Consider the following 21,554-nt stretch of genomic DNA (forward strand, 5'->3'; position numbering starts at 1 on the left):
CTACTTCCCAAAGCCAGCTGGCATAGGCTCCAGCCCCCCCGTGACCCTTGTGAGGACAAGCGGTTAAGAAAATGGATGGATATATATTTCCCATCCCTACATTATTTCTAATTGACAGTGTGGAAAATGCACAAACAAAAATTAAGATTTGGTTGCTGGTTTGGGTTGTGTCTCTAGAATTGTCTGAGGATGGAATTATGTGAAATGGTAATTTTTAAATGTTACTTCAAGAGATTTGACAGTGGAGACATAGGCCACACGGCGACATTCCATCAAGTCAGCCAAGAGAGGTGGGTTCCATATTACCCCCTGAGGCTGGAAATTGACCAACTTCGCTTCTCTAACTTTCTTAAACACATTTTACAGCAGACATGCAAAAACTGCGACAATCCTGCAAGTCAGCCATAAGCGAGCTAGCTTGCAAGGTCACCCAATGAGATATTTGTTGGCAAGAATGCAGGGTTGAACAATTAAATTCAAATTGACATCATAATTTAGCAGAATGCAATTTGTTTTTTTTTGTTTTTTTAAACGCTCTGCTCTATTTTGGTAGATTTATTTATTTATTTATTTATTCATTCAACGTCTACATAAGTGCTTAAGAAATACTGTCCACATATATCCATATCATTGTTTGATGAAAGATGAAAAGTGGAAGTGATAAAGCTACAGATTTATTTACATTATTGTTGCAATCTGATTAACTAATATTTAAGCAACACTTGTTTGGTAGGATTTTGTGTCGTCGACACTTACAAAACTGCAATAACGAACGTGTTTACTAATTTAAAATCTAATTAAAGTAGATGTAGTCTTTAATATTAACTCATGTTTTATTTGCTTTTATTTTAGTGTAAGCTTAAATTTAAGAACAAATCTATCATGTATAATAATTCTGACTGTTTCTTTTAATGCAGGTTAGGTTATTGTTTTTTTGTGTTAAAAAGTGCATAGGAAGAGGACCTTGAAAATATATTCACGTTAGATCGCAATATTGAGAAGAGAAAAAAAACACAATTAGATTATTTTTCAAAATAGTTCAGCCCTACAAGAATGCAAACAGGTCAAAGTTGCCCTTTCCCCCCAATGTGAACAACAACTTGTGACAGCATTCCCAAATCTTAAATTTTTTAATAAAACACACCTTAAAGCAAAAAAAAAAAAGTTTTTTTCTTTCAGCATTAATCCAACATTTTCCCAGTAGGGAGATTAGAGAGCGTGAGGGTGGTGTTGTTGCATAATAATAAATCTGCTGCCTTTCACCCCTGCCACTCCGACCTACATCTTTTAATACGTCTAAATCACATCCAAGGCAGCAAAACTCCATCTCCCAGCAGCAACAACACAGCACGAATATGCGATAAGAGGAGGCAAAACTTACATGTGAAGGCGACGATGGCGAGGAAAAGATATGACGTGAAGGGGATGAAGATGGAGCGATGAACTGCGGCACGCTGCTAACAACAACCTGGGCCTCATTAGGCATGCTTGCAAAGTGGGAGAACGGGTTTGGTCAATAAGCACGCACACACACACACCTACAAGGTGTCGAACAAGTGACATGCAAGGAATTCCATTCATCCATTTTCGAAACCACATTAAACTCAGAGCAAATGAACCTAATGTGCATCTTATTGGAAAAAATAAAATTTGTCATGAGAAGCGGGGCACACTTTTGACTGGTCGCCAACCAATCGCAGAGCATCTATAGACAAACAAATATTAAACATCACATTCACAATCATAAAAATAAAAGCACTGAATAAATAAATATGAATGTTTTTAATTTTGTTCTTTTTTTCAAAATAATTGGGTAATGCGGTTAGGGGTTTGGATTGGTCGCCAGCCTAGACAAACTTTTTTTCTCAATGAAATCACATTCACGTTAGGGAAAAAAAAATCAGTTTTAGACTACACCCTTGATTGGTCGCTATTCACATGGACAACAGGCAGTATGCACACAGGATGGGGAAATCCTGAATTCAAACCCGCAACCTCAGAATTGCAAAGCAGACATGCTAACTAGGCCTTCATGTTGCCCGCACTAAAGAATTTCTGCATTATAGTCTGCTTTGAAAAATGTATTATTTATTACATAAATTGCATGAAGTTAGCTCCATGCATGCACTCATTGGTGCAACAACTGAATGCTGAAAATCGTTTGGTTCACTTCCCTTCTCGTTGTTGCTGCTGCTGCTGCTGCTACCAAGTGGAAGGCACATTCACCCATACAACAACTCCAAGCAGTGTGACGTGTCTGTTCCTATCCATGCACAACCCCCCGCCCACCCTCCCAAAAATAAAAAATAATAATAAATAAAAACAAAATAAAAATAATAATAATTAATGACGCACCTTACCCATTCTTCCATCTCGGTGGAGTCCGCCGCCGCGCAGGCCGCCATCATCGCATCCTCCCGGCGGACAGCCGCCTCCTCCGCCACGGTCATGGCTGCAAAGAGGCAGCGGGCACGGCGGAGCCTCCTGCTGGAGGGAGAAGGGAAGGGGAGGGGACTGTGCTGCTCGCGGGGGCGCGCACATTCAGTTTATTTTATTTTATTATTATTATTATTTGTGAAGGTAAAGTAAATGTACTGTACTCGTATATTAATTTTAGTGAGAAAGTCTGTCTGACATTTATAGAAAAAGACGTTATGGACAATTCCGAACTTATACGTCAAGAAATCGAAATGGCGGTCTTGGGTGAAAGGACGCTCTCTGCTCATTGAAAAGCATTGTTATAATTTGATTTGTGAGGATTATTTTGATTTCGAAATGTGATTAAAACAGCCGCGCAACGCTAAAACAATGTTGTTTCACCGTCTAAAGGATCAATTTGCATTGCGTTGCATTGCCGAAATGCAACTTAATTTGATCATAGAGCGTCAGTTTTGAATGTTGTGTTTACAAACAGCAATGGAAAAACTTAGGACCATGCCTTTTAAAGTTGAGTTGTAATTGCATTTTAAATGTTGGATCACTAAGAAAAACTGCTTGTTTCCATGCAGATGTAGTCCTACCTAATGTTGTTACTAGTGTACCAGTGTAATTGGGTACAGCCGGTCACAACCAATGTCAAAATTTACCTGACTAGAAAAAAAATCTAAGATCAAACATACTGTTTCGCAATTACGTACAACAACTACTAATATATTCAAGGTAAGGTTTATGTTTAAGACCGTATGCTTTCAAGTGAGTTCGTCGCACGGTCCCTTGGTTTTCAATTCAATTCAATTCAATATTTATTTGTCATTGCAAATAACATGCGAGCTCAAAAGCTGAAAAAGCAGCAGGCATACAGTAGCCTACTGTACTGTACTGTCGAAATGAATGACTAGCTGAGCTGTAGTTGTCGCGTGGGGATGACGTAACCCGAAAGACAAGCTTGTGTGAAAATACTGAGTAAAAAAAATCCCGTGTGAAAAATGGAAATTCAAAATGATAGCATGAAACGTAACATAACATAAAAATAAACCCGTATTAACCAAGAAGTTAGTGGTAGTGAATACTGTATAAACGCTGCCAATTAGCCATTTACTCTAAAGCAACAGCCATCCATCCCTCCATCCACCCACCCATTAACTACTAGACAACATGAAATTGTGAAGAGGGAAACATAATTTTATTTTCCGGCGTCTTCACGCAAAAAAGGACAACAAACACATTTATCTTAAACAACTAATGTGTAGAATGTGCTAAATGTTTGCTTTGAACAGATTGGACTTTTTAGCTTGTATTGGCATAGGATGTCCACATGGAGGCCGCAGTGCATTTAAAAAAAGACACGTCCGTCAAGGGCGCTGGTCTGTCAATCAATTACAACGGGAGAAATAAATCTCATATTAAAGAAGCATTGTTTTTTTTCTATAAGATCGTCATTTAAACATTGCAAGATGGACGTTGTGGTTAGTTTAAAACACACAAGCACACACCCATTTTGAGTAATTGGGTGAAGTGTGTGATTAGCCCTCTCCAACAGACGGGGATTAAGCTTGGGGAGTGTATAATTATGAAAAAAGCATACGTCAGCAGATAAACAGCAGCCACCCGAGGCGGGGATGCCCTTCGGCTACCATTGCTACTAGGCCGCGCATATACGCAGCCAGAAAGCCGAAAGAAGCCTCCTGGCTCAGAAGGAGTGCCACGACGCGGACACACTGCGCTCCCAAACCGGCCGGCAGGGCAGCTCTTCACTCCCCCTCGTCCCCCCCTTCACCCTCCTCCTCCACCTCCGGGACAGACAGCATCCTATGCGGCTCAAGATGGCGGTGCAGGCAGCAGAAAACGACGCGATTGTGAGTATTCTTGCAGCCCTTCGCGGCGGAATGCTTTTTGAAATCGCTTTGTGTGCGTGCATGCGTTCGATTCCCGCACCGGAGCTTTGTGCACGCAGCGAGCCGAGGCTTTCGTGAGTGCAGGGGCTCACCTGATCCACCGGCACTGGGAGGATTGACCCGCTCGCTTGCTCCCTCGCTCCCTTATTGCGTTCAAGGACCGTTATTTTGCTTATTACATTAGTTAAAAAAAATTCTTTGTTTTTGAAGATGGTGGAGGACCAGCAGCTGAACGAGTCGCTGGGGAACGTCGGCCTCATCTCACCTGACAAGGAGGATCTAGCACGGCTGCTGGTAGGAATGAATGGGAAGGAAATGTACATCCATTCATCCATTTTTCATATCGTTTGGCGAATTTGGGTCCGGCCTGAGTTAGAGACTAGCCTTGCTAAATTGGGTCACTTACAAAGAGATTGTCAAACATGCGCTGTGCACATGAACAAGAATTTACAAGCCCGTTCACACCTTTGGACAATTTATAGAGTACAATGAACCACATGATTTTTTTGGGAGGGGAAAAGACACAAAGAAGCTGGTTGCACCCTGGGCTGGTTGCCCTATTAATTCTAGGGCACATATAGTATATAGCACTTTCACAGACCCATGTGCTACTTACAGTATATTGCCCATGGGGCTAACTAGTACCCGCTGGCACTTTTGATTTATTTTATTTTTTTAGGACCATGCATATTAATCAGAGCAAAAAGGCATTTCTGTTTATGAGTATCTTGCCTTGCTCCCTCCCTCTGCAGAGAAGAAACAAAGTTAATTAGAGGAATTTGACCTAAGAACCCGAAAACAGTGAGACAAATGACTAGTTCTCCGTCCTGCCCTGAAAATGTACCTTTTGTTAGTTTGAATTTTTAATTGTTTAATGTAGATTTTTTTATTATTTTTATTTTTTTCCCCCTAATGTGCAGACAGTGCCCTTCAGTGGACGCATCCGAGGTGGCATGAGGCCTGGGAAGAAGATCATCGTGATGGGCATTGTGGATTTGGAGCCAGACTGGTGAAATTATTGTTTATTTTTTTATTGGAAAAACATAAAAAAACAAACATTTGTTAGATTAGATTAAATTACATCCTCTGATGATGCCACTTGCGCCTTGTTGTATGCCATGAGTGCATGCATATCATGGGGAGAGGGCGGAAGATTTAGAAAAAAAAAGTCAGACTTTAAGAGTGCCTTATTGCTGGCCATGAGAGTGTGCGCAACACAGGGTGGGTATTGGGACAGGAGTGGTTTTACCGACTACGCAGCCAGTATGTGGCTGCAATTTGCAGTTTTAGGCACTTCCTCTTCCATCTCATCATGTGATCTTTTTCTCTTTCAGAGACTGTCCAAAAACATTTGTTGTTTTACCAAATAGCCAAATAGCCCATGGATCAGTACAGGCAAATACAGATATTACATATGAGCAATTCTGAGCTGCATTTTGGGGAATTTTGGGGGAATAACTATTCCTCAATGTGCCTGTGTGGGTTTTCTCCGCGCAATCCGGTTTCCTCCCACATTCCAAAGACATGCATGTCAGGTTAATTGAACACTCTAAAATTGTCCCTAGGTGTGATTGTGAGTATAAATGGTTGTTCGTCTCTGTGTGCCCTGTGATTGGCTGGCAACCAGTTCAGGGTGTACCCCGCCTACTGCCCGAAGCCAGCTGGGATAGGCTCCAGCACCTCCGCGACCCTAGTGAGGAATAAGCAGTTAAGAAAATGGATGGATATTCCTCAATGTATTTTTAAACCGGATAAACTGCTCTGGCAGGGCTGTAGAAAGCACACAAACCTTATGTTGCCCACCACTGATTTAAGGAAATAAATATTTTGTTCTAGAGGACAGCCAGACTTGTCGAACCACTCCCCTCGCCCTCCTACCGCCAATCTAATGAATAATTACTGCTGTGGGCGCCACATGAAGGTGAATGACGATTTTTGTAAGCATGTCAGGGCGTTCCCTCTCCAGTACGAGTATGGGAAAAAAAGAACGGGGACTTGTCTGGGTGTGACTTGACCCAACATGGAAAGTTCAACGTGGAACTCACCCTCCCCGCCCGCCCTGTGGTGACTTCATCGCTCACTGCAGCTGGCCACATCCATAGCAAAAGTTTGTGTTACTACTGGAATAAAGTATTGGGACACACATATCTTTGATCAATAAAGTCATCAATAAATAGTTGGACAACTGGACTTGAGTTATTCTCAACATGCTGGGCTAAAGGGAACCCACGTTTATCTCATGTTACATTTTAGATGTAGAAAATAGAGACACCTTAATAAGATCATATTCTTTTCATAGTTTACAGCAACATATAACATATCCAATACTTGCTTATTGTGGTCAGCTACATAATAGAGCAACATATAGCATATCTACTTGCTTATTGTGGTCAGCTACATAATGTTTTTCATGTTTACATTTGATTGGAACACTCGCAGGACTTTTCCAGACTTCCCTGTCACATTGAGGTGTCCCAATACTTTTGTCCATGTCGCCTCTCAAGGTTGTTAGTATCAGTTTTCTGCATGTCTACACACCAAGCCGCTGGGTGCCGGATGCTCGCCCAAACGAGCAGTGGGGATTATGATTCATTCGTACCATCATCCCAGATTAGCCTTCAGACTGAAACATCTGGCAACCCCTGTGTTGACTCGCCTCCCTCCCCTTTAACCTTTCAGCTTTGACGTGAGCCTGACCTGCGGCCGGGATAAAGACAAGGAGGAGGCGGCGTCCGACGTGGCTCTTAAACTCACCGCCCGCTTCTCGGATCGACAGTTTCTGCGCAGCGCCCGCGTGGCCGGCAAGTGGACCGAGGAGGAGGCCTCCACTGTCTACTTTCCCTTCATCCCGGATCAACCTTTTAGGGTGAGAAGAAATAATAATTCAGTGCCTGTTGTCAGTCCTGTTACTTGCGTCTCATCTAACCTCATGATCCAAGTGAGTGACAGCGAACTAATGTTACATGTGGTATATCTGGTCGCAACACGTTTTTTTTTTAAATATATTTTTATAAAATTTTCTTGAAAACTTCTTGGGTGGTGGCCAGTTTACTTGGGTGACCCGCCCAAGTATTAACATGGTGTGGGAAACACTGCTAACACATAATACAAAACAAAGCTGACCGGCTAAACTAGCATCCTTGTCACAGTGCGGCACCGCAGCCTGAGTGACCTCTTGATTTAAAAAAAAAAGAAGGAGAAGAAAAAAGATTATATTCGTTCCTTTACAAAAAAAACCCGCAGATAAATATTCAACGTTTTCCATGCCTAATTGGAGGAAATAGTGGGAGGAGGTTGGGTGGTGGGGACAGGGGGGGAAATACCGGATAAAGCAGGAAACATCCCAAATACAGTATGAGAAAATATTAAAAAATAAAACAATAGAAAAAAATACGCAAATATACTAATCCCCGGGTGCAATACAAAAATTATTTCAAGCATAGATTCCTTATCCTCTGTGAAAAACAACTAATATTGCTACAGCTGTGACACTGTCATATGTTTTACACTGGTGATAATGAAGCATTTAATTCCATACAAGATTTAATCTCGCAAAAAGTCTGATATGTAACTGGCGTTCACTGCTTGTTTGTTGTGGAATAATGAAAGCATTTTTCCAGCACTGTGCAACTAACAAGCAAACAGGAAAGTCCACATCCATGCAGATACACACTGTGGTTTCTGCATGACAGCCACTGTAGATAACATGTGTAGTAAATTTATGCCATGTGACCTCAGGTCCACACATTTCTGCTCTAGTAATTCTGTATCCAAAATGAGGCCAAAATATTAGAAATACCTCTCTGGCAGATTGAACCCGAAGCTACTGCTACGTCGCTGCTTATGTAAGAGCATCCAGCTGATAAAACTCAGTACCAGAAGCTGCAGATTAAGGCTGACATGTTTCCTCATCACTGCAACGACATGCGTTTGGACATGTGACACGCTTTGTTTACTTGCTTGTGCTCAAACATGCAAACTCTTTGCACGTTTTAGGTTGTTCTGTTTGCTTTGTGAGACTTCAACCCGGTCAGCATGTTACCCTGGACCAGTTCAAACACAGTTGGTGGCAAGATTTCAACACATTTTCCACACTTCCAGTTCTCAATGGCTTGCATTCCGACACTGTTATGGTTACCAAAGTTGAGTGTTGCATTTGATGTGTGTCTCCACTTCCAGGTGGAGATTCACTGCGAACACCAAAGGTTCCGGATATTTGTGGATGGACATCAGCTCTTTGACTTTTACCACAAAGTAAAATCTTTGACCTCCATCGACACGGTGCGAATAGACGGAGACCTACAGATCACCAAGCTGGGCTAGCCACGCACACGCGCACAGCACACAAAGCTCGGCAGGCTGAGTGTGTGTGCATTAAGGACTTGAGCACGTACACGCACACACTTACACTCGCCCACACACATTTGCGCCGCCATTCACATGTAACAAGGTGCCTCCGCTTCTTATTCTTCTTTAAATGTATGTTTTTCCCTTTCCCTTTTTCCCTTCTCAATTATTCATTTCTCGGGTTTTAGTTTAGTCAGGTCACTAAACATCTCTATTTACGTTATTTCAAAATAAATGCAATTTATTTTTTATTTTACTAAAAAGATTAGAATTACAATATTTTTAAATGTAACACTCAAAGTATCATTTCCAATTTCTTACAGTTGCAATGAAATGTTAAACACATAAGTAATTTTATTATTATTATTATTATTATTTTTATTATTTTTAAACCTTACATTATACATTTAGAGCTATTTTTTAAATTTAATTTGAAAAACATAGTCAAAATATTATATTAAAAATGTAAATGCTCTGAGTGTTTCTTGACATGTTAATTTTTTAGGACTGCTTACATTTTTTCCAATTTAATTAAACAAAATGAATGCTTATTTAAGTTTCAGCTTAATTAAAAAACTTTTTTTAAATAAAATATAAATCTAATAATTTAAATCTTACAGCATCTCTCGTCATTTACATATTTCTTTTAATTCATTAAAATAATTTTCAATAAAATAAAAAACACAAAATAAAGCTGACAGCACTCTACTAGCCATTTCCATATTTCTTTTTAAATTTAATTTAAAACATCCATCCATCCATCCATTTTCTTAGCCGCTTTTTTCCTCACAAGGGTCGCGGGGGTGCTGGAGCCTATCCCAGCTGGCTTCGGGCAGTAGGCGGGGTACACCCTGAACTGGTTGCCAGCCAATCGCAGGGCACACAGAGACGAACAACCACACTCACAATCACACCTAGGGACAATTTTGGAGTGTTCAATTAACCTGCCATGCATGTCTTTGGAATGTGGGAGGAAACCGGAGTACCCGGTGAAAACCCACGCAAGCACGGGGAGAACATGCAAACTCCACCCAGGAAGGCCGAAGCCCGGACTCGATCTCACATCCTCTGCACTGGGAGGCGGACGTGCTAACCAGTCAACCACCGTGCTGCCCCCAATTTAAAACATAAATAAAATAAAATTACAAAAAAAATGTCAACTTCACAATGCATATACTTGCCATTTTTAAAATTTTAAATTAATTTAAAAAAAAAATGAAGCTCACAGTATTTACAGTTGCTATATTCTTAAAACAATATTTTAACACTGTAGGTTAGAAAACACTTTTGCTCATCCAATTCACAAGCATAACTAATTGGACCTTTATTATTGTTTTTTTCTCACAAGTCAGGGAATCCACTCTCACAAGGGAATCAACATGTTTTACTGTGAGAGTAAATCCCAGTTAAGATTTTATTGCACTTAAAGTTCCGTTGTGAAGATGAGTCGCATATTCCAGCAACGTCTTCCTTTCCTGGCGTCCCTCTGGGTTCTCAACATTTGTTGTCATGGCAACACTTGACCTACAGTAAATAGTCTAAATTGATGAGGATATGTCGTGGGACGAGAAAGACAAACAGGAAGTACATTTCTGACTGGTGGACTTTTTGGATTAAAAATAGCATTTTTTTTCTCCCTCTTTAGACACCTATTTTTTTATACAATGGGCAAGCAGTTCTTCACGGGAATAAGATATGTAACTTATCATAACCTGGAGTGTCGTTCTTCTACATTATTTGAGGTGCAAATTATTGACTTGTCAGCGCTTTGAGGTGATGGTTTGGTTTTGGTTTTAGCTTGAAGCAAAATCAGATTGGAGTCATGTTTTGATTGTATGGTTTGTTCAGGTATCTAAGAGAATTGAGTTTAAAGTCAGTTTTATTCTTTTTTTCGTGTTGTCATTAGGTAGAATTGGATTTATCCAATTTTGGAACAAGGCTGTAATATGACAAATGCACTCTACATGCTTTTAATTGGCCAGTTTAGGTTCGGTTTGAATAACAGAAAGGATCAAAAGATTGAAGTGCCAAGTAATTTTACTCCAACAAAGAATGTAAAATAAAAAGTCATCAATTTTGCATAAAATACAAGCATTTACAAATGGAGACAAACAAGAATACAAGAATGTAAAAAACTTTAAACCCCAAATTAGACTTTTCTTCTTCCTCCTCTCCAGCTTCCTGTGCTCACACTGCCTGGTTGTAGCTTTTTCTTCTTTTTTTAGGCAAACAGGAAACTCGCGTTCAGCCTGTTGCATCATTACTGCAGCAGCAGAACAAAACGTGCTCTGTGTGCGCCGACTGTGCATGGCATTCTACAGTATTGCAGGCTTACAGTACACTACTGTAATAAAACGTTTTGCTTTCAACCATTTTAACAAGCACGTTCACTCGTGTAGGGAAACAAAGGCCTGCATAAATAATTGTAACGTGTTTGTTGTGGACTTTGGGGAGAAAAGTGTGTAAACAGGGAGTTTTTTCTTGTGGTGTTTTTTGGTACTGATACACTTTAAACAACTTGAAAACTTTTTTTTTGTAAATTAGGACCTGATCAAAGCGTTTAATTGATACTGAATGACGAAATTAGTGTTCCTATCCCATAGCGGAGAAGCGTGTTTACACAGTTATCTTAATCTTAACCTTGCTAACTATAGAGTAATTTGTTAATTTGTCCTGGTTTTCCACGTCTGCAACTTTTAAATGTCGTCTTTTCACATTTTTATACTCCAAACGTGAACGTAAGATGCAAACTGGTACGTTTGTTTTTGTTTTTTTGTTTTTTGTATAGTTCTTCACTTAAGCATTAATGTCAACCAATTGGTACCTTGGAATATGATGAGTTCATTTGTAATGCCTCCTCCCAAAAAAACTTTAATATGAAAAATAGCACTCTACAATGTTGTACTTTATATAAACATACAGTAATTACATAATTAAATGTAATTTAAACTTCTTCTTTTTTATTGCCGTATTTTTTGCTTCAATTCAATGGACATTATTCTTCTCCTCCTGGTGTATGCACCATGGCCACCCGGGGGCAGTATAATACAGAAATAGAATATACATTCAGGCAGAGGAGACGCAATACTCCTTAGCAGTAAAAAATTGCTGTTCTTTGTGGAGGGTGAAAAATATTTGCCTGCAAGTAGTGTTATATTATCTGTTTACATGTGTTGCTCCAAAGTTTTTTCCTGTGTGATGTTTTTCATTGTTTGACATTTGTTAACATTCTTAAAGCAGAGCTGTGTGGTTGTTAAATTATCTGTGTTTTATGTTTAGTTTGACTGTAAATTAAACGCAGGGTGGCAATAACAAAATAAATCACTATCTGCTATCTCATCAAGTCAAAGCAGAAAACAAGACGGGTCACTCATATCTCAAGGTACCACTGTATTCCTTTAATAGAGTGAAGATGTGAATGTTCTCCTCCTGATTGTAACTATAAATAAAAGGCAGATGTGTTTTTTAAGCAGATATTTTCACACCTCTTCATCTGTAAAGTAGATGTCACGTTTTTCCACTGATTTATTTGACTTCTGTCCGTGATAATGGACTTTAGATGTACATATTTATAAAATAACTCTTGAAATAACCGAGGAGTTAAGGAACAAGCAGAGAGCGTAGTCTTTGGTACACATGACTAATTGAGGCGTTCAGATGTGTTTTATGACTTCCTAGAAAGAGTCACAAACTCCATGATGTGTCCTCTGAGTATTGTGTTGGTTTTATTTACTGCAGCATAACCAGCAGTGTGTGGATGTGTGTGCAATAAACTCAATTTAGTGTTTAAATACTAATGAAAGTGTTCTGGTATATGTTAGGAAAAGCTGCAGGCGTTTTTTATTTTTGGGTGTATGTTTTTTTAAAACCACAAATTCAACGGAAGTATAATTTTTCACTGCAGTGTTTTCTGCGGTGTGGTATCCCCCAAATTACTTAAAACTACTCTGCTGCTGTTTTTAGACCAGTCCAGGTTTCTGCACATGCTGTTTACTCTCCTTCTGCTGCCTTTGTAAAGTAATAATAATAATAATAATGAAGGGAAAACATAAAGAAAAGAAGAACAATGCTCCATTGAAAACCAATAAACTTCTCATCTTCTTGGTACATGTCTGTTGTTTTATTTGGGGTTAAAGTAAACATCTTATTTATTCTGCATTCATGATCCATACTTTTTAATGTGCTAATCGGGATTACAACTAATCTAAATCTGAATCCAGTCAAATAGTTTCATATAATTAAATTAAATGTTAATTTACAAAACATTGGTAGCAACAAAAACGTCTACACCCCGCCCCCTTTTTCTTTTTTATTTGCTTCGCTTTTTGATAGCGTTTCGCTTTCCGTCGTTCCCGGAAGTGTGTCGTGTTATTTTGGTAAACTAGTCATTAGCCATTCCACCGACGACAGGGACACCCATTTCATCCAACTTAACAATACGTAGATTTTGTTAATTTCTTGCTGCTGTTCTGGTAGACTGTTTTTAAAAAAAAGGCTTAAGTACCGCTACAAAATGTCCGGCGGGACCCAGTTGGAAAACGCCAACCCGGTCATATTCGAGCGGTCCGGTGAGAGGCTGCAGACGGCTGCCGACGAGGACGAAGACGTCCACGACCCCATCGATGACAGGGAAATCTTTGATATCCTTTTTGGATCACAGTCACATGCAAGTTAAAACCAGTGACTGTTTTGTGGTTATTGTTTAAATGGTTAACTATCATAACAGAAAGTGTTGTGTTTTGCTTTGCTTTGTGTGTGTGAGAGAGAGAGATAGCGAGAGAGAGAGAGAGAGTGTGTGTGAGAATCTGGCGCTTTTCGTTAAAAACCCGGAAGTGTGCCGCAGTTCTGCAAAAGCAGCATTTGTAAACAAACGAGTATATTTTTTCCCAACATAATTAAAAATGCTTACATGTTCAAAGTGTCTATAATTTTTTCTCAACTGAGGATGAATAAAAAGTACCGTGGCGGTATTCTATGAAAATATGCCATTTCCTTTCTTAGAATTAAAGTACAGCGTTGGTATTATCATCATCATCATCTATTATTATTATTGTTGTGTTTAAGTACCGGTATTTATTTGGTATAAGTAGACACTTGCCTTTTAGAAAAATATGTGGTACTAGTGATATATTTATTTATTTTCTTAACGTAATCAACATGTGCACGTGCTTTGTCCATGCTTTAGCAACGAATTGTATTATTTGAAGTAACACTTAAGGATAAATATGATATATTATGATAGATGGATTAGGATGAGCAATTGTCTTTAACTGATGCAACATCTGATCAGATCCATCAATGATCCGGAACATCCTCTCTCTCTGGAGGAGCTGAACGTGGTGGAGCAAGTCAGAGTCAAAGTAGGTTCTTTCTTGTATAGTCCATTTTAAACATTGTCGTACTGTTTTTAGATTGATGAAATACTTTTTTTGCGTTGTTTATTAAGCTTTTGAATTATAAAAATAGCTGGTTAGGAGTTGACTTTATCTACACAATATTTGCAAAATATTGGGCTATATTGCTCTACTCATCAACATTTAGAAAAAAGATCTTTTGGCAAACATACAATTTTGCAAAATTCTATTGACCCTCATGTTACCCTTCCAAATTACTGGAAATGTTCAACCCTACTAAGGATAGATTTGGATTTTTGTGGATTTATTCCAGATTGTTTTTTTTTGTTTTTTTTTAATTTAATAAAAAAAAATAAAAAATTGCGGCTCGATGGCGGACTGGTTAGCACGTCCGCCTCCCAGTGCAGAGGACGTGAGGTCGAGTCCGGGCTTCGGCAAGTTTTCATGTTCTCCCCTTGCTTGCGTGGGTTTTCTCCGGGGCCTCCGGTTTCCTCCCACATCCTTTTTTTTTTTTTTTTCTGGAGAGCTCAGTATTGTTCATTCGGTAATTTTACCGATTTGACATGTCATCATCATTGCTCTCCTTTTTTTTTTGTATGTGGGTGAGAATGTGTATGTGCGTGCGAATGTGTGTGTATTCATTAGTTCACCTAAAACCTATTAAAAAAATCCCATACTGTTCACCTAAACCGAACACTTCCAGCCAGAGTCGTGAGGAGGTCAGGAGACCCGAGGAAGGACCAAAGAAAAGAAAGGAAAGTGAAATCCAGCACCGACCAGACACTACCCACCAGGCCACCAACCAGAGTCCTTCACCAACCCCAGAGACATCTAAATTCCAACAAATCAGGGAGACCTCAAGAAACCAAAGGAGAGACTGAGGAAAGGAAGGAAGGACAGACGAAGCAGAGTGAGATTCACAGACACCAGCCTCCACCGATTCAAAGACCTGAGGAAGAAGCAGATTGTGTCTGAGTTTCGATAGATGCTGGTGTGGTGGATCTGGCATGCATGAAAATCTCCACCAAAGAGGGGAGCCGTCGCCCCCTGCCAGGACAGAGCAAGCGCAACACCTCAGGGCCCCCCAGGCCGCGGCAGCGCCAAAGGACGACCCCCGGGCCCCGCAGGGGCCACTGGCCGGAGAGCAAACCCAGGAGCAGGAACCCCCCAACGCGGCCCGCGCCCCCAACCCAACGCAGCAGGACAGGGCACTGCAGGCCCGCCAGGCACCCCACCGGTCCACAGCCCCCGCTCCCCCCACGACCCTCCCCGCCTACTGGCGAACTCTACCCCTAAACCTTGAATGTGACCCATCCCAGTGTATATACAAGTGTGTGTGTGTGGTGCATTAAAATTGGGAGCAGGTGAACCGGAGCAGAGGGAAATGATATCCCCCTCTGCTCCGATCCACCCGCCTCCCAGGCATGTCAGTGAGTGTATGTGGTGCATTGAAAAAATATATGGGGGGGGGGGGTGTCGGCACGGCGGGGACACGGACAGGGGACCGCAGCACTGCTCTATACTGCGGTCTGCCCACCCCGACACCCCCCCGCCCCCACCACAGTTGTGTGGTGCATTAAAATTGGAGGGGAGTTGTAGGGCGAAGACAGTGTTTCCACCCTACCCCACTCCCCCCAAAGTGTGTTATGTGCCCTATATGTCTATAAAAGTGTATTGTGCAAAACTAGTGCAGTGAGTTAAGAGGAGCGACCAGCGGGGCCCCCCCCCAACCGGGCGGGGGCGGGTGGCGCACCCGCCCACCAAACCCCCATCCACCCCACCGGGACCCCAGTGGGCATATGGGACCAGCCCGGCGGGGCGATAGGGCTCGCCCCCCGGATGGACCTCCTGGCACCTCGGGCGGGCACAACACCAACCCAACCACCCCCCGTCCCCCGGAGCGCCGAGGTCCGGGCCACGGATGGAGCCCCCAGCCCAGCGGAGGGGGAGGGGGAAGGGACGGGAGAAGGAGACGACAAGAAGGACAGGGGGCAGCGGCAGGGCCGCAGAGAGAGGGGGAGAGGAGGAGAAGGGACAGGGAGGTGGAGGACGGGCGAGGAGGGAGAGGCCGCAAGGGGGAGGAAGGGGGGGAGGGGAAAGGGAACCACGGGGCACCCCGGCGGTCCACAGGCCCCGAACCGCGTCGCCGGGCCCAGAGCGAAGGACCGCGCCGGGCTGGCGCCGCCCTGGACACCAGGGAGTGCCCCGCAACGCAGCACCCCCCAAGAGACCCAGGGAACGGCCAAGACGCAGCCGCCACCCAGCAGCCAACAGAGGGGCAGACCCGCCCACACCCAGCCAGGGGGGGACAGCACCTATAGAATTAACCCCCTGGCATGCAGTGAATCTGAATATTAACCCTTAGTGCCTATTAGTGGTGAATCTGCTCGATCCTGTTGGCAGCAACTGGGTTCCTGACTATAAAAACACAACCATTAGTTACAAATTGCCAAATACAGAAACATCAATGTAAATTATCACGCTGTGGTGGCTCTCGCTAACAGGCAGAATTAAGTAACCAGAATTAGGTTAAAATATTCTATATACGTAGACCATGTTTCTATAAATTTTGATATTTGTTTTTTATTTGAGGCAGATATTTTTTCCATTAAAATGTGATTTATGAGGAGGTTAGACCACTGGTCGATATTCAGAGTTTGTTTATTTTTCCAGTTAACAAGAATTGTTTTTTTTGCGATAGTAAGGGCTACAAGTGTAGATTGAAATTGTTTATGTGGTAAGTCAGTTGTTGTTGGGTCACCTAGCAAACACAAGTTTGGAGATAAAGGTATCCTACAGTCCAAGATAGCGGAAAGTTTTTCTAAGACTTTAGTCTAGAAATACATAACCGGAGTGCATAACCATAAAGCATGAAAATAAGTGTCTGTAGTGTTTTGTAAACACTACAGACCCACATCCTAAAGACATGTATGGCAGGTTAATTGAACACTCCAAATTGTCCATAGGTGTGATTGTGAGTGTGGCTGGTTGTTCGTCTCTGTGTGCCCTGCGAGATTGGCTGGCAACCAGTTCAGGGTGTACCCGCCTACTGCCCAAAGCCAACTGGGATAGGCTCCAGCGCCCCCCGCGACCCTTGTGAGCAAAAGCGGTTAAGAAAATGGATGGATGGTTTATTTTTGTGTGCAGGTGAATGATGCCTACAGCAATGTGGATGTGGAGTTCACGCCCACCATCCCCCACTGCAGCATGGCCACGCTCATCGGCCTGTCAATCAAAGTCAAGCTGCTGCGCTCGCTACCCGACCGGTTCAAGGTGCCTTGCTTGCTCCTGTTCATTCCGACCACTTTTTTTGCATTAGCGTTACATACGTTCAGAAAGTGCTTCACTTTCTCCACAAATAAGGTGACCTTAATGATGAAAGTTAGGAATTTTTAAAAAGATTAATCTTGGTCATTTTTTTTTATATCACAAAAAAATGTTATTTGAACAATTGTATGTAGACTTTTTATATTAACTGCGTGTTTGTGTCCACCTCCAGATTGACGTGCACATCACCCCTGGGACGCACGCCTCAGAGGAAGCAGGTAGAATGCATTTATGTTGTCCCGCTCACATCCCCGAGTGCAAGTTTTTGAATTTCTTGCGTTGGTCACAGTCAACAAGCAGCTGGCCGACAAAGAGCGGGTGGCGGCCGCCCTAGAAAACTCGTCGCTGCTGGAGGTGGTCAACCAGTGTTTGTCCACCAGGAGCGTCTGAGGACATGTTTCGTCGACATCACTGGAGCCTTACCCGAGGTTGTTAAATATGCGGCACAGGCAAGGCAAATGTGAGAATGTGTGTGTAACTGTGTGAACCACACGCTTACCAGCACTTCATTAGGTACACTTGCACAATATAATGATGGCTAATACAACAAAGACATTTTCTAGGAATAAATGATAAAATAAATTGTTATTAGTTTAAAAAAAATGTTTTCCAGGCATTTCCACCCCAAGAAATGTTTGGGAGTACAGGGAGGAACTAGGGGTGCAAATGTATCTAATGTGTGTCAAAGTATTATTTTTTTCCCCTTATAACCTGCATACATACACTCTGTAAACTGTAGTATTAAAATATTCACCATGCTGTCTAAAAGTTGTCCTTTCTTAAGTTGTAGTCACACATTCGTGACTAGATGTCTAATGCACGATACATTTGTTTTCACCACCTTTTTGAAATACAAATGATTGAATTTAAATTATAAAATATATTTATAATCTTATCCAAGCGTCCAAATTATGTAGCATTTTATGGGATTTATGTTAAATGGTTCATTTAAAAAGTCAAAATATGTAACTCTTAATTTTAAAAATAAATATATTTTTAATTAGATAAAACATTTACAAGCATAAAAATGCTGTACTTAATATTATACCTAATGTTTAATTTTTTTGTTTTTCTTTAAATCTGAAGTATTTAACTCCTATTTTTTAATAAATACAAACAGTATTTAAAAAAAATAAAAAAATCTATTTAAATGCATACAACCCCAGAAATACTTTTCACAATGTTGTACCTAATGTGAAAGAATAAAAAAGGAAGTTTCTTCTTTAAATCTAATTCAAGTATTTATATGACTCTTGTTTATTTTTTTTAAAGAAGTTAAATATGTACAACCTTAGAAACGGTTTACTTTCACTTAAATTATAAAATAATTTAAATATTTATTATTTAACTTAAGTGTATTTGTTATCTTTTCGAATTAATATGGAATATTTGTGATCATAAATACAGCATAGTTAGCTGATGTAAAATGAAATAAGCTCTAAGTATTTTAAAATTAATAAAATTAAATTTCAACACTACACAAAAAATATATATTTTTTAAAAACGTGAATCGTGTTCCTGTTTGACCACTACGTGGCACCACTCTAACATTTCTTCTCTGATTTCTGTAACCCGTGTTTTCTTTCCATCAGATGGGGGGGTGGGGGGGGAGCGATTATTCTGCAGCATGAGTTCATTGGATGCATTCATCATGTTGTTGCCACCAAGTACGTAAAATGGCAGCCGGTCAAAGTGATGTAACTCACAGTCAATTTCTTCATAACACACAAAACGTTTTAAAAGACAGCAGAGGGATTATGTAACCCCACTGTGAACGTTCCACGGTTATTTAACGCCATGGGACGCCATTTAAACCATTCGCGACAATTTTGTAAGACATTCGTAGCTTCTCCACCATCTTCTGTAACTCTTAAAGCATTGGTTCTCAAACTTTTTTTTAAATGATAAACTTTCCCAAAAAAAAAAGGTACTGTACTCACTTATTTATCCATGTAGTACCACAATGGATAATATTAAATAAAAACAGTAGGCATGTGGTCATTAAATTATTATTTCTAAAAATATAATATTATTTTCAGCCACTGACACAGTTTGAACATCAACACTGTACTTACAGGAAATATTGACCATAATCCTCCTGTCAACCACTGTGATTTCTTCACCCAAAAAATTATTCAGGAGTGTCCACTGAACACTAAAAGCTCTCAGCCTCCTCAAATCATCCCATAAGGACATTTAGTGCCATTTACTTTGGAATTTTCAAGACGTTATTTGCATAGTACAGTAGGTGTAATTCTTTCCTCAAATACCCTATAAAAGGAATTGAGATTTGTTTCTAAAACACTATACTGTATACCATACTAATTTCTGGACTACCATGCGTACCTGACGGTTAAAAGTGGAGCAAAGCGTGTTTTCAGCACATTAAACTAAGAGGTCGTTTGGATTTTTCACCATTTCAAAGCCTGACTTCATCAAATTGATCTTTTTTGTTTTAATAATTCAAATTTGGCACTCTTTCCTGCAATGTGTCAACTTTAGAAGAATGTTATTTTCACTTTAAACGGACTTTGAATGAGCCAGCCATGACAAAACTGTCCACCAGATAACACTACTTCACCCTCATTCAGTGCATGCAGCAAAGTTCACTCGTTTTGTAGTTTTGCCAGTGTGCTGAAATCAAGTGTGTTTCGTTACTGATGCTGGATTATGGTTTAGGGGAGAGTGGGGTAATTTGTGCCAAGAGGCAAGTAGTTCCACCACTGTTATTTAGAAAACCATAGTAAGAGTTGGCCATGTGACCACATATTTTTAAAGAGACATCCATTTTGCTCATCCGGTAAAAAGGGAGACACATGGCTTGAGAGTTAAGCACATATAAGTAAAAAACAAACAACAAAATAAACTTTGCCCTCCAAAGTAAAATTTATATGATTAAGTTTTTTTTATGGCTGTATTTGAACAATTACAGATAACTTTGAAAACATTTCACACGTGTTTTAGTGCTTTAGTAAGCACAGCCACCCCACCTTCCCTCCCTGCCGGTTATGTTAGTCCATGAAAAGGCATACCGGTAATTTACTAGATTTTGTTATTTATTTGTATCTGTAATGCTTAGAAGAAATTTCTATGTATCAATCTTGTACAGTTGGAACAAGCTGATATTTTAAAAGGACACAATAAAACAATTAATAAATAAGAACTACAGAAAACAATATAATAAAAACAAACTAAGGATTATTTTTAACCTGTATTTTTTGTACAAAATGGTCCATTCAGATATTATGAGTTTATTCAATTATGAAATCAAATACATTAATATCAAATAATAAATAATGTGATCATGTGAAATCGAATCCGGGCTTCGGCCTTACTGGGTGGAGTTTGCATGTTCTCCCTGTGCTTGCGTAGGTTTTCTCCGGGTGCTCCGGTTTCCTCCCACATTCCAAAGAAATGCATGGCAGGTTAATTGAACACTCCAAAATTGTCCATAGGTGTGATTGTGAGTGTGGATGGTTGTTCGTCTCTGTGTGCCCTGTGATTGGCTGGCAACCAGTTCAGGGTGTACCCCGCCTACTGCCCGAAGCCAGCTGGGATAGGCTCCAGCGCCCCCCCGCGACCCTTGTGAGGAAAAGCAGTTAAGAAAATGGATGGATGGATAATGTGATCATCAAAAATAACTGCAGGTAATAGATTTTACCACAGGAAAAACAATGGGAAAAAAAGTCATCAACATAGTTTTTTGTTTTTAATACTTAGTCGCGAATTTTGCTCGGTTTCCTTTTCTACTTATTGTGTAAAGGTCAGTAACTTACATTTGCCTTATTGCCGCCAAGTGGTAGAAAAGCTCTATTACGCCCCTGACAATACCCTAAACTATATGAACATATTTTAGTTGAAGGCATTCCTGTAATCCCCTTGCGTAAAACTTCAAGTAAAAATTGGCATTACCTACCCCAATCTCCCCTACTACTTTACTGTAAGAATAATTCAAATAATACTAAACACAGAATCTTGATTTTAAAAAGTAGTAGTTGGGCTGTCAGTTATTCCACTGCATTGCTTTATCAGTGTGTCCGTCCTAAATAGATAAACGGGCTCATACTGTATAATAAATCAGTAAATCAGCACACACACTGTCAGACACACAGGAAAAGGGGCGACTTGGCCGCAGTGTGCATGGACGCTTCTGCATAAGGAGGAGAAGGAGGATGAAAAGGAGGAGGAGGGG

At 40.6% G+C, this 21,554-nt stretch overlaps 3 protein-coding genes across 6 annotated transcripts in view; 2 read left to right on the top strand and 1 right to left on the bottom strand.

Moving 5' to 3' along the window:
- The window catches only part of abch1 (ATP-binding cassette, sub-family H, member 1), a 30,606-nt gene extending 25,984 nt beyond the window's left edge, over nt 1–4,622 (bottom strand). The window contains exons 1-2 of one of the 3 annotated variants that reach the window (XM_077581584.1): nt 4,427–4,622; nt 2,361–2,519 (exon numbers count right to left, since the gene is read on the bottom strand). In XM_077581584.1, coding sequence (XP_077437710.1) covers nt 2,361–2,519; nt 4,427–4,594 — 327 coding nt within the window. In that variant the 5' untranslated portion in view covers nt 4,595–4,622. Of the gene's footprint in view, nt 1–1,381; nt 1,488–2,355; nt 3,536–4,426 lie in introns of those variants that run through there. The other 2 variants (XM_077581586.1, XM_077581585.1) reach the window with 2 other exon arrangements.
- On the top strand, nt 3,997–12,155 carry lgalslb (lectin, galactoside-binding-like b). 2 transcript variants are annotated; one of them, XM_077581589.1, is made up of 5 exons: nt 4,008–4,295; nt 4,545–4,628; nt 5,255–5,343; nt 7,014–7,200; nt 8,514–12,155. In XM_077581589.1, the coding sequence occupies exons 1-5, from the start codon at nt 4,251–4,253 to the stop codon at nt 8,655–8,657; spliced, it is 549 nt and encodes a 182-aa protein (XP_077437715.1). In that variant the 5' UTR covers nt 4,008–4,250; the 3' UTR covers nt 8,658–12,155. The 2 variants fall into 2 exon arrangements, with proteins under 2 accessions (XP_077437714.1, XP_077437715.1); XM_077581588.1 differs by having other exon boundaries at nt 3,997–4,295; nt 7,014–8,659.
- Nucleotides 12,156–13,018: 863 nt separating this feature from the next.
- On the top strand, nt 13,019–18,130 carry ciao2b (cytosolic iron-sulfur assembly component 2B). The gene is made up of 5 exons (XM_077582924.1): nt 13,019–13,321; nt 13,962–14,041; nt 17,183–17,308; nt 17,535–17,580; nt 17,652–18,130. Exons 1-5 carry the CDS (start codon nt 13,195–13,197, stop codon nt 17,750–17,752), a joined length of 480 nt encoding a protein of 159 aa, XP_077439050.1. The 5' UTR covers nt 13,019–13,194; the 3' UTR covers nt 17,753–18,130.
- Nucleotides 18,131–21,554: the final 3,424 nt, after the last annotated feature.

Source organism: Vanacampus margaritifer, chromosome 12 (assembly GCF_051991255.1).
Source record: "Vanacampus margaritifer isolate UIUO_Vmar chromosome 12, RoL_Vmar_1.0, whole genome shotgun sequence".
In the NCBI taxonomy this organism is placed as follows: Eukaryota; Metazoa; Chordata; class Actinopteri; order Syngnathiformes; family Syngnathidae; genus Vanacampus; species Vanacampus margaritifer.

Bases quoted from the DNA above. Each gene is read 5' to 3' on its own strand.
- lgalslb (XM_077581588.1), top strand. From the start codon at position 4,251: ATGCGGCTCAAGATGGCGGTGCAGGCAGCAGAAAACGACGCGATT. The intron at 4,296-4,544 runs GTGAGTATTCTT...TTGTTTTTGAAG, and splicing joins CAGCAGAAAACGACGCGATT to ATGGTGGAGGACCAGCAGCT. The intron at 4,629-5,254 runs GTAGGAATGAAT...CCTAATGTGCAG, and splicing joins AGGATCTAGCACGGCTGCTG to ACAGTGCCCTTCAGTGGACG.
- ciao2b (XM_077582924.1), top strand. From the start codon at position 13,195: ATGTCCGGCGGGACCCAGTTGGAAAACGCCAACCCGGTCATATTCGAG. The intron at 13,322-13,961 runs ATATCCTTTTTG...AACTGATGCAAC, and splicing joins CGATGACAGGGAAATCTTTG to ATCTGATCAGATCCATCAAT. The intron at 17,309-17,534 runs GTGCCTTGCTTG...GTCCACCTCCAG, and splicing joins CGCTACCCGACCGGTTCAAG to ATTGACGTGCACATCACCCC.